General features: G+C 61.6%; 1 protein-coding gene across 9 annotated transcripts in view; it reads left to right on the top strand.

Moving 5' to 3' along the window:
* Positions 1–14431, top strand: part of TNNT3 (troponin T3, fast skeletal type) — a 19235-nt gene extending 4804 nt beyond the window's left edge. For 2 of the 9 annotated variants that reach the window (XM_046643989.1, XM_046643987.1), the window contains 13 exons: positions 1023–1040; positions 1207–1239; positions 2373–2393; positions 2624–2638; positions 5720–5738; positions 8441–8486; positions 9345–9461; positions 9560–9637; positions 9930–10043; positions 10170–10279; positions 10487–10577; positions 12431–12471; positions 14225–14431. In XM_046643989.1, coding sequence (XP_046499945.1) covers positions 1023–1040; positions 1207–1239; positions 2373–2393; positions 2624–2638; positions 5720–5738; positions 8441–8486; positions 9345–9461; positions 9560–9637; positions 9930–10043; positions 10170–10279; positions 10487–10577; positions 12431–12471; positions 14225–14279 — 758 coding nt within the window. In that variant the 3' untranslated portion in view covers positions 14280–14431. Of the gene's footprint in view, positions 1–1022; positions 1041–1206; positions 1240–2372; positions 2394–2623; positions 2639–5719; positions 5739–8440; positions 8487–9344; positions 9462–9559; positions 9638–9929; positions 10044–10169; positions 10280–10486; positions 10578–11777; positions 11819–12430; positions 12472–14224 lie in introns of all 9 variants that reach the window. The other 7 variants (XM_046643991.1, XM_046643992.1, XM_046643995.1 and 4 more) reach the window with 5 other exon arrangements.
* Positions 14432–15030: the final 599 nt, after the last annotated feature.

Genomic DNA, 15030 nt, shown 5'->3' with positions numbered 1-15030 from the left:
CCTTGTCTCTGTGTCTCTGTCTCTATCTCTATCATCTCTCTGTCTCTTTGTCTCTCTCAGCATCCATCCCTCCCCCTCCCTTCTGGGGCAGTAACCTTCAGGGGTGACGTGGCGAGCCCTCCCTCCCTCCCTCCCCCCTGGCGTCCGTGGGGACCTCCGGGTCGTGCCTGGGCAGGCATGGAGCTGGGGGAGCCGCCGCACCTGGGCACCATGGGGAGAGGCGGTCCCCGTCCGGGAGCTCCTCCGAAATCCCTGGCACCGGCTCAGCCTTGGGAACGCTTTCCCGCGGTTTCTCCAGGCGGGCTCTTTCTCCTGTGGGGCGTTCTGGGTGCTATGTTTTGAAAATATTTTGAAAACATTGCTACCCTAACAACATGAGCAGAGCAGTTCTTTTTCTGCTGGAAAGGTGGAGGGACTCTTGTCTGAGCGGAGCAGAGGTCTCGGGGAGCCGCCCCTTCCCTGGGGAAGGTGACAAGGCAGGCCAGCCGGGCCCCTGCCTCCATGGCCTCCAAGACCCACACAGTGTCAGAGCCACCCGGTCCTCATGGACATTCCCGGGGGTGGGAGTTCGGCCGAGCAGCACGGGTTCTCTTGTGGCACTCGGGTTTTGTCCCCCGCCTCTCTTCTGTCTCCCACAGAGCAAAACATAGCGAGACTCTCAGGGCACAGACACTACGGTGTAGGGGGCAGGCGGCACGGTCCTGAGGCCAGCCTGGGTCCAGGCCTTGGCGGGGGCAAGGGGCTCAGTGTCTCCCAGGGCCTCGGAGGAGGTGGCTCTGCAGAGACAGGCCCAAGGCCTGAGGGTCCCAAGGCCCCCGAGGCTCCCCGCCGGGGGGCAGCGGGTGGTGGGCCGCTGCCGGCCAGCAGGGCAGGCCTGAGCCTCTCCGTGGCCCGGCCTAGAGCACCCACTGCCTCTTCTCCCAAGGGGCCGGCCTCCTTTCCCCGCCGCCCCCAGTGCGCCCCACTAACTATTGTCCTTGTTCCCTCTCTCCCTCCTCCCCCCGCTGCTCCCACCACTGAAGAGGCCCAGGAGGAGGAAGGTGAGTGGGGTTCAGGACCCCAGTCCCACGACCACCCTCCAGCCCCTCTGCCCCCACTGACTCTCACCCTCACAGCGACCCCAGCGTGCCCCCGCCCCCTCTAAGGATGTGCAGTGTGCTCCCGGCCTAACTCTCTCCTCTCTCCTCCCTGCCACCCGCACACCAGCCGCCCCTCCGCCTGCAGAAGTCCATGAAGAAGGTACGAGGGCACAGGACTTCTGGTCCCCATGTGGGGCCCAGGGCCTGGCTGGAGCCCACGCACGGGTTGGGGAGAGCACAGGGAGGCACTGAGGCACCAGCCAGCCAAAGGGCCCCCACATGTGGCCCCAACATAACCCACTAACCATGGCCGATGCTTCACCAGAGCTCTGGGCACCCCGAGGGCTGGGCACTCTCCCAACATGGTCTGGGCTGCAGATGGGGGTCACCCCCAAGCAGAAGGAGAGTGGGTCAGTGGGGGGACTACTGGACCAGATGTGGGATGTGGCCTGGCCTCTCCACCCTTGAAATGAGCCCTCCACCCCAGGGCGGGTCACTGGGAGCCCATGGTGGTGTCTGACGCCTCGATCGGGTCAGGGCCCCAGGCCAAGCCTCAGGTGACATGAGGCAATGGAGGAAGACCCCTCACAGCCTGCACCCCGAGCCTGGGCCATCAGCCCCAAGCTGAGGCCCTGGCCACTCCCTGGTCACTCCTCGAAACTGCTCCCGTGGGCTCCTTCCTCAGGATCCGGGTGGACGATGGGATGGGAGGGTGTGGAGTCCTGTGCTCAAATGGGTGGACAGAGCAGCTGAGGGCCAACGCCCGGCATCCCCACTCCCCTGGAGGCTGGGAAAGATCCAAAGGGGGTGGGTGCCCTGCTGTCAGGTGGCAGGAAGTTGGTTGTCCTCTGGGCTACAGGCCCCACCCATTAGGGTCTCTGGTGCCATGCCACGGGGCCACAGCCCCATGAATGGGCCTCTGTGCCCAGGCCAGAAGCCATAAGCCCCTATAAGGAAGTCCTTCCAGAGGCCTGAGGACAGGCAGGAACAGGGGAGGTGGCAGGAAAGGCATGGGCCCTGATGTCCTCATGACCAGAGCAGTGATGTCACCACAAAGCAAGCTCCACCCCTGAGCCTCAGCCTCCCCATCTGCAAGGCAAGGACAGGACTTGGGGGTGATAGCGCCCCAGGCCAACACTGACCGTGTCTCGCTCGCTTCCCACACACTCCTCACCCCTCGGCCTCGGCCACTGACCCTCCCGAGTGGTGACCCGGCTGTTTCCATTAACCTCGGATCCTTTCTCCTCTGACCTCTGACCCGCGGTATTGCCTCTTGTTCCATGGCCATCCTAGTCCATGAAGTTCATGTACAAGGTATGTGCCATGACTGCAGTCCTGTGTGGATGCATGTGCACACACGGCCGTGTGTGGTGTGAGCAGCAGCCCTGGGCCACAGGGAACAAGAGGGCTGTGTAACCCACTGACCGGGCAGGCCTGCTCGGACCACCGCCCTGCCCCTCCCGCCGCCCCTGCCCTCGGTCTCGGCTCCGAGACTCACAGTTGCTTCTCTCTCCCCTCTCTCCACCACGGCGCTGCTTCTGCAGAGGAGGTCCAGGAAGGTATGGCCACCCCCCAGCCCAAGGCCAGAGCCCCTGCTTCCTCCTCCTGTCCTCTCCTCCTCCTTCCCTCCCTCCCTGCGTGACTCTAGCCACCACCTCTGTGGGCTGGGGACAGGTGGGGACAGGTTAGACCTAGAGTGTTGGCTCACGCAGGCCTGGCTGCAGGGGTGCAGGCTTCCTCCTGGGCCCCCTGACAGAGGGCATTCAGGGGTGGGGGGATGAGGCCCTTCCTGGGCCACCAGCAGGAAGACAGGGGCAGCCAGCCTTGAAGCCAAATGCAGAGCCCAGTGTAGGACTTGAAAGGGGTGCAGGCCTTGGGGGAGGATGTTGCTGGGGTCCACTGGGACCCTCCGGATCCACCAGAGTGGAGTGGAGAAGAGCAGAGGAGGAGAGGCAGGGCAGGAGGCCTCTGCCTTGCCCCAGATAGCAAGCCAGAGAGGGGAAAGTAAGGGGGGTAAGGCTGAAGGGAGGGTGGAGGGGCGAGTGGGGTGAAGCAGAAAGTCAGGCTGAGGCCCGAGGTGGGGACGGCGGGGATCCGGAACAGCCAGGGGCCTTGCGTGCAAACGAGCAATCAGTCAGGTCCCAGCATCCCACCCATCGCCTGGGCCAGAGCCAGACACACCCGGTCGAGAGGAGGCCCCCTGGGTGGGCCTGACCTCCCCACAGCAGGGCTGGCCGCCCCCGGGGTTGGGGGTGGAGGTGAGGAAATGCGGTTCAAGTCAGGGGCCTGAGTGGGGGAGCTCTTCTCAGCCCCTCCACACACACGACGCCTCCCAGCTGGGCCTGAACCCTGAGCACAGCCCCGGAGCTGTCTGTCCTCCCTTCCCTGGCCTCAGCGAGGCCGCAGTAAGACAAGGGACATGCCGGCCCGAGGGTTGGGTGGAGGATGCTGGGCTGCACAGGCAGCAGGCGTCCAGGGAACAGGGAACCAGGAGGAGCCCTGGAGGGGCTACAAGGTCACCAGGTCACCCTGGAACCAGCCCTGAAGCCGAGTGACAGACAGACAGGAGGTGGGGGATTCGAGGCCGCCCCCCCCCGCCCCCCCGCTAGCCAGCTGCCTGGGGGGCTTTGCTGCATGGCCCCCTCTCCTCCAGCTCTCGCCTGCCCCTCGCCCTCTGCCCTCCCTGGCCTGGCGGCCCCACCAGGTACCCCTCCAGCGAGGTCCCTGAAGAAGGCTGGGTCACCTCAGCAGCCCCTCTTCTCCATCACCAAACCCTTCCTTCTGCCCCTGGGCCAGATTCCTGCTCCTAAAGTGCCCCATGGCCGCCCAGCATCCCAGAGCATGCAGCTCCCGCCCCAGGGCATGCGGGGAGAGGGCGACCTCAGGCCCAGGCCCACCTGCAAAGTTGAGCAGAGCCAGTAGGGGGGTGGGGGGCTGTCTGCGGGAGGGTGACGGGTTCCTGAGCAAGTGAGGGATCTAAAGCTGAGGGAGGTGCCAGGGAGAAGATGAGGCTGGACCCCCTTCCCCCTGGACAGGGCCTGGGGCTCAAAGACACTTCCTCACCGGGCCTCCTTGGGTTCAGACAAGCTGAGGGCCATAAGAAGTGTGGATGGTCTTGTCATCATCATCAAAGGGTCCAGAGCAGGACTGAGGGACAGGAGGGCAAGGCCCGGCCAGACCAGCTGCAGACCCCGGGCTGTGTCCAGGCCAGCCAGGACCACCCCAGGGCACCGGGGGGATAGGGATGGTCAAAGGAAGCGGCCCCCACATGAAGGTGGCCAGGTCATCCAGGGCTGGTCAAGGCCTGGTCTTGGGTCTGGAGGTTCCAGCAGGGACCTCAGGCCACCCACCACAAGGCAGACCTGGAGGCGGCCCAGGGAGAGGTTGGGGGGGAGCCCATCCCACCTCTGGAAGAGGAACCTCTTAAGAGTCAGAGATTAGGCTGCCTAGGGAGGTCAGGAGCCATCCCCCACCCCCTACCCAGGGTGAGCCAGCCTAGGCTCCACGGCCCGCTGCTGGGGGCTCGGCCTGAGGGTTCCCTTGCCTGCCTCCAGCTCCAAGGCTCCAGTGTTGGGGAGGGTCTCAGTTTTCCAAGCGGGACCTGGCGACCCCCAGGGGAAAGACTCACAGAAGCCAGCAGCCAGCACCCGCAGGCTTGCTGAGGTCCCTCGACTCACTGCCAGGCCTCCTGGGTCGGGTGGTATCCCCCAGGCCCTCCCGCTCCACAGTGAGGTGGCACCAGCCCTCCATCCCGTCCCCAGACAGCACATCTCTGGCCCCCAGCTCAGGGCACTAAAGGGGTCCAGGCCAACACGCGCCCAGGGGAGGGGGGGTCCAGGCGCTGCCCCCTGTGGCCCCATGCCTGCGCCCCCGGCTCGCGCCCCCCATGCTGCCCCGCAGCCTCGCCGGCTTTTCTCTTGCATGTGCGCTTACGCCCTGAAGACACCGCGGAGGAAGAGCGAGAGGAAGAGGAAGGTAAGGATCCGCAGGTCCCCAGCCGCAGTGACCCTGAGACAGACAGGACCCACCCTCCTGGTGTCTGCCTTGCTGGCTCTCCATCCCTCTCCCTCAGTCTGCCTGTCTGTCTGTCTGTCCTCCTCCTCTGCTCCCTCGCTACTTTTCAGGGCGGTGGCGGTGGCGTGCATTTCCAGGGCTGTGCAGGTGCCCTCCTGCTCCCGAGCTTCTGCCAGCACGCAGCGGGTGGTCAGTGGGGGCGGCCAGCAGACCAGGACGGCAGGGGTTGCTTCCTCCACTCTCCCCATCAGACCCTCCTTCGGCTCTTTCTGTCCTCCCCCGACCCCAGTCCTCGCTTTCCCTGTCCCCTGAGGATGCATACTTCTGGCTTCCTTCCTCCTTCCCTTCACCCCTTCTCCCTCCCAGTGGCCTGGTCCCCACACTCTGAGCTCTCCTTCTCAGATCCCACAGGGACTTTCTCAGGTCCAGAGTGGGGACAAGACCGTCTTCTCCCTGCTGGGTCGTGTGGGTGGGTGGTGAGCTCAGCTGGAGAGGCAGGTGGCCCTGCTGGCTGCAGCCCAGGAAGCCCCCGGCTGGGTGGCCCCCAGGGGCCATCAGCAGGAGTGGGCGCCGAGTTTCACCCCGTTTCTCTCTCCCTCTCCCCATGCCGGTGCTGCGGTGACCAGAGGAGAAGCCAAGACCCAGGTGAGTATGGGTCGGGGTAAGGCCAGATGTGGAGTCGGGGGGTGAGCACAGGGCTGGGAGGTGAGCCTGGAGGAAAAGCCAGAGTGTGCAGGCTGGATGGGGACCAAGGTCACCTGGGGAAGCGACGTCCCAAAGGGCTGGGACTGGGTGCCCCCAGAGGAAGACCATGCATTTAGGCTCAGTGAGGGGTGAACTGGGACCCAAACCCCTGGAGAAAGTAGCCTCTTCTTTGCTCCCGGTTTTGGTGTTGGAAGTTCTGGATCCTCGAGGAAGGCACATTATGAGGATGGGATTACTGGGGCCAGCTGGTGCCTTCCCCCACAGGCGGGGTAACACCTCACCTGGGTGGTCACCTCCAGGGAAGGGCAGAAAAGGGCTCTGGAGGGTCAGTAGGGTGTGGTTCTGCCCGGGGTCACCCAGTGTAGGCAAGGATGACTTCCTGCAGGAGGAGGCTACAGGCCCAGGAAGGACAGGGTACAGGAGCAGGGGAGATGGGGTTGAGGGACGGAGGCACCATGGAGCTCCCTCTTGCCCCCTCTGGACCCTGCCAGCCCGGCCATGCTGTGAGGGGGTCTCCCAGGACCCTCCAAGTGAGATACAGGTGAAGGTGGGGCAGGCGGGAGACAAAACCCACTTCAGAACAGTCCCTGAACCGACGGATTCCAGGATCCACCCTCTCTCACGGCGCCGGGGCCTCGGAGCCCCTCTGGGGGACCAGAATCCTTGTGGGGAGGGGTCTTTCTCTCCTTTTACTTACTTGTGAGCATTTCAGAGATTTTTTTTTTTAATCCGGGGATTCCGACTTTTCTGTTTTTGATGAGTAAACACAAGCCCTGTCGGCGATTCACCCCTTATCCCTCTGTGCGGTCTCGCCCGCACCTCGCTTCGCCCGGGGCCAAGATACCAGCGGGCGCGCGCGCCAGCCCTTGCCCCTGGCGGGAGCCGTCCACAATTCTCCGAAGGAGACCGAACCGTGGATGGGCATGGCCGGCATATTTCTACCCGTTTACTTTATAGTTCAACGATTTTAAATAAAGCTACCCCATCACAAGATATTTTCTAACTAAAAAAAAAAAAAAGTTTGTGTTTTCATTATGAAAATAAAACACTTCATTAAAGAAAATTTGGAAAATACGTAAAAGTCCAACGAAGAAAAAAAAAAAATCATCCATAACTCTCCCACCCAGCCAGCCAGACTGCAGAGAAGAGGAGAAAGAAATAAAAAGGCTTATTTCTTCCTTCTCTTTTTCCATGCATCGGGCTCGGAAAAACAGATTTAAGCTCCGAGCTGTTTTTCAAGCATCGTACTGTCTATACAAACTTGAATTCTGCTTTTTTAGAATTTAGCACTATTCATAAGTATTTTTCCATGTTTTTACATAGTCTTCTTAAATATTTTGAATGGCCACATAATATTCCGTCCATTGGACAAGCCGTCATTTTCCTAACCATTCCTCTGGTGCGGGACATTAAGACTTGCCTCAATATTTTACTATCATAAATAATGCTGGGTGGAAAGCAGTTTCTGTCTTTGGGGTTATTTCCCTAGGCCACATTCCCAGAACTGGAATTACTGGGTCAAAGACTATGAACGTTCTGAAGTTTTTGACATCCACTGCCAAATTGCTTTCCGCGCAAGCCCTGCCAGCGCGGTCTCCTACGTGGACGTGAGCGGCTCCGCGCCCCACACCCGTCTTCCCGAGCACAGCCACGGGCTTTCACCTCGGCCACTGATGGATGGGAAAAGGCCTCTCGGGGCTGTTTTCATTTGCATTCCTCTGATTGCTCCAGGGGAGCCTTCCCTCGTGTGTGAACTGCTCCTCTTTCTTCTTTGAGAATTGGTAGCTTATGCCCTCTGCCCATTTATCTCACGGAGGCGTTTCTCTGTTTTCTTAATCATCGGTTTGCATAAGGATATAAGTCTTCTCTGTATTTGCTGAAAATATTTTTCTAGTCTGGGTTTTTCACCCCCCTTTCAATTTTTGCCTTTCTTCACATACATAAGTTTTTCATTTGCGTAGCGTCATCTGGCCATCTTTCCCTTCGCGGGACCTTCTGAGCTTAGAAAATCCTTTCCCGCTCCAGCATTTTGATCGATATTCAGTCCCACTCTCTTCTAGGACTTGTTTTAAAAAATCCTTGTTGTTATTTTCCCTCTTGGCTCCATCTGGAATGTGCTGGGGGGAGGGCGCAGCCCTGATGGATGGTTACAGCCGGATTCAAGAGGGGACCTCTTTTCTTCTTCAAACTGCTTTTCTGCCCAACCTCCCCCTTCCTTTGGGTCCCCAGAAAGAAAGATTAAAGAGGTGCCAGAGAAATGCAAAGGCAAATGCCCCACCCCCACCCCGGGAGGGCCTGAGGTGACCACCCAGCCTTCTGGTCTGACCTAGCCGCATTCGCTTGTTTAAGAAAGAAAACGAGGGTGACCTTCCTGGACAGATGGGGCTGAAACAGCCCTTGCGATGTCCAAAAGTTGGTAAAACAGAGGGACACTAAGAGGTTGAAACCTCCTCAAGGGGGTCAAGCCCCTCTGGGGATGGTGGGTTACACATCAGATTGGAACAAAGGCCAAGGAAAGCGCCCTGCGCCAGGTGGCAGGGCAAGAGGGCTGGGGGGTGGGGGGGAGTCCGCCTGGGGCCAGGCCAACTCTCCAGGTGGGGTCTCCACTTGTCCCTGCTAATGAGCCTCTCTCTCTTCTTCAGACTCACTGCTCCTAAGATCCCGGAGGGGGAGAAAGTAGACTTCGATGTAAGTTTATGGGACCCATCAACACAGCCTCCACCCCACCCCTAACCTTCAGGTTCCAGCCGAAGAAGGTTTCTCAAGGTCATCTCCTCTCAAGAAGCCAGAGCTAGGGTTTCCTGGTTCCAGACAATTCTGCTTTAATTCATTCCTGGACCAGAGGAAATTCCTCCAGTAATAGACATCTCTCTTCCCTCCTCCCCCGATCCGTCCTTCTATCCATCATCCATCCATTCATTCAGTGACCAGTTCATGCACTCATCCATCTATCCATTTCTCCACCCATTCATCATCCATTCACCCACACATCCATCTCTTCATCCATAATCCATCCACCCGCCAAAGCACACCATCTCTCTATCCATCCTTCCATCCACCTATCCATCTACTCATCCACTCACCCATGCTTCTATCTATCCATCCATCTGTCCATCTACCCATCCACCCATCTGTCTATCCAACAGAGTATCTCACTCACCAGTTTCCTCTCTGCCTGGCACATGCAGGGCATCCCTGAGGAGGATGACAGGGCCAAGTCAGAGTCAGTGTTGTTGACCTTAAGTAAGACCAAGGCGCTGATGACCTTAAGGCTGAGCAGGACCTGGACTCACCCGTGCGGTGGAGGGGGCACTGTTCCTGTCCTGTGGCTCAGGGATCAGGCAGCCCCTGGGCTCCCAGAAGGGCAGGGGCCATGGGGACATGGTGAGGTCAAAGGGTCCTTGCCACTCTCAGCTTTCCTGGTGGCCCGAGGAGTCAGGGCCTCTCTGCTGGAGCAGGGGAAGGAGCTGCTTGCTGTAAGGGGGGCCAGGCAGGGCCGAGGTTCGAGAGGAGGAGTGGGAACTGATGGTCCTCTCCCACCCGCAGGACATCCAGAAGAAGCGCCAGAACAAAGACCTCATGGAGCTGCAGGCTCTCATCGACAGCCACTTTGAAGCACGGAAGAAGGAGGAAGAGGAGCTGGTCGCCCTCAAGGAGAGAATTGTGAGTCCAGGCAGTTCCAGAAGCAGGCAGGGGCTGATGGTCACTCTCAGGGAGCCCGGGGTTGGCAAGGCTGGGCTGACCCACTCCTCCCGCCGCAGGAGAAGCGCCGTGCGGAGAGAGCTGAACAGCAGAGGATCCGCGCTGAGAAGGAGAGGGAGCGCCAGAACAGACTGGCGGTGAGGCCCGGGCGCCCCTTCCCCACTCCAGGCCCCGAGCCAATGACCGCAGGCCCAGAGAAATGCCAGGGTCTCTGACACTCCTTCTCCTGAGCTTCCCCCTGACACTGGCCAGTGACCAGAGCCACTGGCTAAGTTCCCCATGTCCCGCAGAACCCCTGCAAGAGGGCAGACCCTGACCAGAACCTGGAGCTTCCAGAAAGTTCCGAGCCCAGGGCAGGTCCTTGAAGCCTACCCAGAGAAGGCAGCCCTGGCCCACCCCTGAAGGTCTTGGGGATGGGGGTCTCCACAGGAGGAGAAGGCACGGAGGGAGGAGGAGGAGGCTAAGAGGAGAGCTGAGGACGACCTGAAGAAGAAGAAGGCTCTGTCATCCATGGGCGCCAACTACAGCAGCTACCTGGCCAAGGTGAGTGCGGGGGCTCAGAGCCTGGGGACTGCCTGGCATCTGTGTGCATCCCCAGCCACCCGCCTTCGGGCTGGGCAGTGGAGCGTCTCCCTCCTGAGGCCAGGCCCGTCTGCCGTGTCCCCTCAGGCTGACCAGAAGAGAGGCAAGAAGCAGACAGCCCGGGAGATGAAGAAGAAGGTTTTGGCCGAGAGACGCAAGCCGCTGAACATCGACCATCTCAGCGATGAGAAGCTCAGGTGAGGGAGGGCGTCACCCCGGAGCGGGGCCCGGCGGCCCGATGGCCCAATGGCGCTGGAGGAGCATTCTTGAATCCACCAGCCTCGTGGCGCTCTGTGAGGCCACGGGGGCCCGTTCTTGGTGGTGGCTGGAGGAGGAGAGCGGGTGGCCTGGGCCCTGCCTTCCAGGGTTTATCCGGCCACGGCTCATTTTTGCCATCTTCCCAGGGACAAGGCCAAGGAGCTGTGGGACACCCTGTACAAACTGGAGACCGACAAGTTTGAGTATGGGGAGAAGCTGAAGCGCCAGAAATACGATGTGAGTGCAGACCCCACAGCTCGTGGCCTGCTGGGGCGGCCACCTCCCCAAGTCCCACTGACCGGGCCCCAGAGAATTCCATGCGGGTTGTCCCCATGGACCCTTGGCCGAGGACACTCTCCTGCTGGGACCACAGTTGGGGCCATCCTCTGGGCTGGCCTCTGCCCATGAGCAATCAGCCCCCTGCTCTGGGGGCCGGCAAGAAGGAGCAGCAGGGCGGAGTGGCCGTGGGGTCCAGTGTCTGAGGCGCCTGGGGCTTGTAGAAAGTCCCCAGTGTCACGAGGTCACCCCAGGGTGGCACTAACCTCCTCTGGCACTGAGCCGTCCTCCCCTCACAGCCTTCTCTGCAAACCCACGTCCCAGCCATGCTGGCCCAAGACATCTGCTTCCTTAGAGCCCCTGGGGGCCTCACCTGGGTCCCCTAATCCTTACCTCCTCACCCCAACCCTGTAGCTGGGAAAGGGGTTCTGGCTGGGCTTGCTGGGGTCTGTGACTTTGCTCCCCCGGGGGTGGCTGCCTGGAGTTGCCTGAGAGGGACTTGCAACTCCAAACAGCACATGCTGATCATGTCCCCCGGGAGGTCCACATGGGACCTTGGAAGGGAGTACCGGTCCTGGCCACCAACCTGCTCCATGCAAACGCAGACACCTCCAGCTTTGCCATCAGAGACGTGGGTCCTGCCCCTTGCTCTCCTCCAGGGTCCCCAAAGGAAGACAGTTTACACTCGCAGGGCCTCTCTCACTGCCGTCCCTGCCAGCCACCGAGACAGAGGGTGCCCGGGGCACTGGGACCGACAGCTGGGAGAATCCTGGCTCCTTTTCAGGAACCCTGCGCTCTTAGTCAAGTTGCCTGGTCCTTCTGTGCCTCAGTTTCCTCGCCTCCAACAGAAGGAAGACCATCATCCCCTCCCAGGGCTGCCCCCAGGAGCACAGGCCTCTCTGCAGGCGGGCAGGGTCCAGGCATGGGCGACAGTGCTGTTCTCTCAATGCTCCCTGGGAAGGCCGGCCTGCAGCAATGGGCTTCACCCATACAGAGGCCAGACAGGCCCCATTCGTGTCTGCGGAGCTGAGTTAGGGCCACTGTCTCCTGACACCTCTGTGCACAGCCCACAGAGGGCCCCTGGGGGCCAGCCCAGCACACAGCAGGGCCCCAAAACCTTAGCCCACGCCCCTAGCCCCGTAACCATCTTGGTCTTTCTAGATCATGAACATGCGGGCCAGAGTGGAGATGCTGGCCAAGTTGTAAGTAGCCAGGGTCCGCCCTGGGCCAGGCTTGTGGGGCACGGTGCACGGCCAGCCTCTCGCATGGCAAAACCCTGGGCCACTGAGGATGCTGCAGCGGCAGGCACGGACATGACAGGAGCCTTCCTGCCTCCTCCCTCCTGCCTACAGCCCGATGGCTTCTGAGGCCACCTGCTGTCATTGTGGGCAGGCGGGGAAGGGCCTGGCCTTCCCCCAGCCTCCCGTCCGGGCGGTCGGAACGAGGGAGCAGGTGGGTCAAGAAGCGAGAGGCCTCAGGGCTCTGAGCTCAGAGGCCACTGGAAAATCTGGGGCTCTGTTTGCCAGCCTCACCTCCTGCCCCGTGCCCGCTGCCCGCATCCTGCCGCGGGCTGGAAGGTAAGTGGCCAGCTCCAGAGCTGCTGTGTGTCATGGCTCAGGTCTCCAGTGCAGGCCACCAAAGGTCAGAGTCACCAGCCAAAAGGGATGGTGGCCTCCATCCAGAGGAGCCAGGACACAGTAAGGGAGTGAGTGGCCCTTGTGAGGCACTGAGGCCTTCTGTGGAGGGCGTGCCGGCCCACGCCCCGCCTGGCACTGCTCGGACCAGCCACGGTAAGTCAACTGTGTTGTTTGCAGATCATCAACCTCAGGAGCCGCATCGACCAGGCCCAGAAGCAGTGAGTAGCCCAGCCTGTCCCGTGCTCTGCACCGGGCACACAGCCCCATGGGGACGGCTGCCACTGCCCCACCGGGGGGGGCTCAATGATTTTAGCCAGTCCCAGTGGCAGCCGGCCCTCAGCAGAGCTGTAACAAGACTAACCAGCCAGCCACTCGTGCCAGCATGTTGGGGCGCTGTGCCCCCAGACGCACAGCCTCCTTTCTCCCCCTACCCCAGAGCCCAGGAGGATGGCAGATTGGGGGCAGGCCCCGCAGGAGGCCCCAGGGTGTGGGTGGCTCTGGGCAGCCTTCAGAGTGGCCTGGCAAAGCCAGGCTGGACATCTAGCAGTATGTCACCACAAAGCTGACCTGGAACAGCGAATCAGGAGGCCTGGGCTTTGTCACCAGCCCCTCTGAGACCCTGGCTGGAATCACTGGTTCTTCAGGGCGGTGAGCCCTCTGTCTGTAAGATCATCCCCCGGGGTCCATGGGACACACAGTGGCAGTTGCCCAGAAGGGCCCAGAGCAGCCTGTGCCTCACCCACCCCAATGGCCTGGGCTCTGTGCCGCCTGCCCTGGGATCTGTCTCTGAGCCTGGCCAGTCGCAGGGCTGGCTCACACTCCAAGGAGCACAGGGTCCCCAGGACTGCTTGGAGTTGGGGAGTTTAGTGGGATTTTCCTCCCTTTTCCACCAGCCCCTGCCTCCTTGCTGCTCCCAGCCTCCTCCTCCCTGGAGGGGAGAGGTTAGGGGGGTGACACCCCCCTCCTCCCTGGGCTGTGCTGTGCAGAGCAGAGGGTGACTCAGTCCCCTTGGAGAGTGGGCCATTCGACAAGGTGTGCACATGTACGAATGTGTGTGTGTGTGTGTGCGTGTGCATGCATGTCAGATTCTCAAGCTGGTTCCTGCAGAAGGACACGGGCCACGTGCACGGCCACCAGCACCAGGCCTTGTCCTGAAGCCAACCTTGGGAACCGCATGGCCTTCTGCACCCAGAAGCTGTCCAAAAAGGGCCACCCACCTCACCCTAACCCAGTTCCCAGCTCCCTCCTGGCTCACTGGTGTGCCAAGGACCTCAGACAGATGGGGCAGGTTCCTGAGGACCACCAACCCTCGGGGTTAAGACCTTCTGACCCTGGGGTCCAACTCTGATCCGTGGCCGAGAGGCCACGACTCTGGAGCAAGACCAAGGCCTCCCAGGTCCCGAGTCCATCGGGCGGGGACTGCTGACCTGGAGTGAAGGACCAGAATAGCCCACTGCCCCCAGCCTCTCCTCCTCCAGGAGGCTGTAACCCGGGGCGGGGGGGTGGGGGTGGGGGGGGTGGTGGAGGCGGGTGCTACAAACTCTTACGAGGCCAAATTAGCTGGGAAGATGATAGCCATCTGCAGAGACAGCTTTCCCAGCGGCTAGGGGTCTTCCCAAATCGGGCCCCTCAAGTCTGCTGTGGCCTGTGCCCTGAGTCCCTCGGGCAGGGAATGGAGGGAGGGGGAAGGGTGCCCAGGCTCGCTGCGCCAGCCCCTCTCCTAACCACACTAACTGCCTTGGCACAGAGCCGCCCAGGCCCAGCCGGGCAAGGTACAGGTGAGTCGCCACTGATAGGACTGGAGCTGGAATGCGTGCCGGGGGCTTTGGGAGCCAGGCCGGGCCCCTCGCCCTGACAGCAGCCTGGGTGGGCAAAGCTGTCAGGCTGGGGGTCTGCCAGGGTCCAGGGAGTAGGCTCAGCCAGGGTCCTGGACACCCTGACGCTCAAGACCAATTTGCTTCCCATTTACAGCAGCAAGAAGGCCGGTGCCACCGCCAAGGGCAAGGTCGGCGGGCGCTGGAAATAAAGCAGCCCAAAAGGCCCCCCAGGACAGAGACCCCTGGCCCGCGCAGCCCACATGGCAGCTTCCGGACCCCAGGCCTGAGCACCGCCCTTGTCTCTGTCCCTGCTGCCCCCATGCCCTGGGGTCTGTGAATAAAGCTAGCAGACTCCCCTCCACCAGGTGTGCGCTGGCTCGTGGATGGGGCCCCTGGAGTGGTGAGGGATGCTGAAGGAGGGGGCTGAACCGGGCAGGCTGGACATCGAGGTGGCTGCTCTCTACCTCCAGGGCCCAGGCGACACTGGATGTTCATCTCAGGGGTCAGGGGTCACGGGAGATGCCCCAGCTGTGGCCCAACAGTGCCATCCACGGGCGCGGGGCCCAGGACCCCTACCCGGTCTCTATCAGCACCTTCTACTTCTGTCCACGGGCTTTCACCCCTAGAAGCCCCTCTGTTCTTTGCCCCTCAAGCCCACACACCCCTCAGTCCTCCACATCAGCCGGGGTCTTCACTCCACGCGAGAAGCGCCCCCGCCCCCCCACCGCGATCAGCTCTGAAGCTGGTTTGGGGCAGAAGAGTTTTGCTTTTGGAGGGGGTCCGGCAGGAGGGGCCCCGGCAGGAGGGGCCTGGCGCCCAAGGGCAGACTCCACCAACGCCCCCCGGAAATGTGGGGGCCGCAGCAGAGCCGGGTGCGCCCCTCGAGCCCCCTCTGAGGCCTTGCGCGCACAGAGGAGAGGAGCAGAGGCCCATCGCAGGGGCGGCGGGCCGGCAAACAGA

This window comes from Equus quagga, chromosome 17, assembly GCF_021613505.1.
Source record: "Equus quagga isolate Etosha38 chromosome 17, UCLA_HA_Equagga_1.0, whole genome shotgun sequence".
NCBI classification, from domain to species: Eukaryota; Metazoa; Chordata; class Mammalia; order Perissodactyla; family Equidae; genus Equus; species Equus quagga.
Note: the sequence above shows the minus strand (reverse complement) of the source record. Positions and strands in the feature narration are given on the sequence as shown.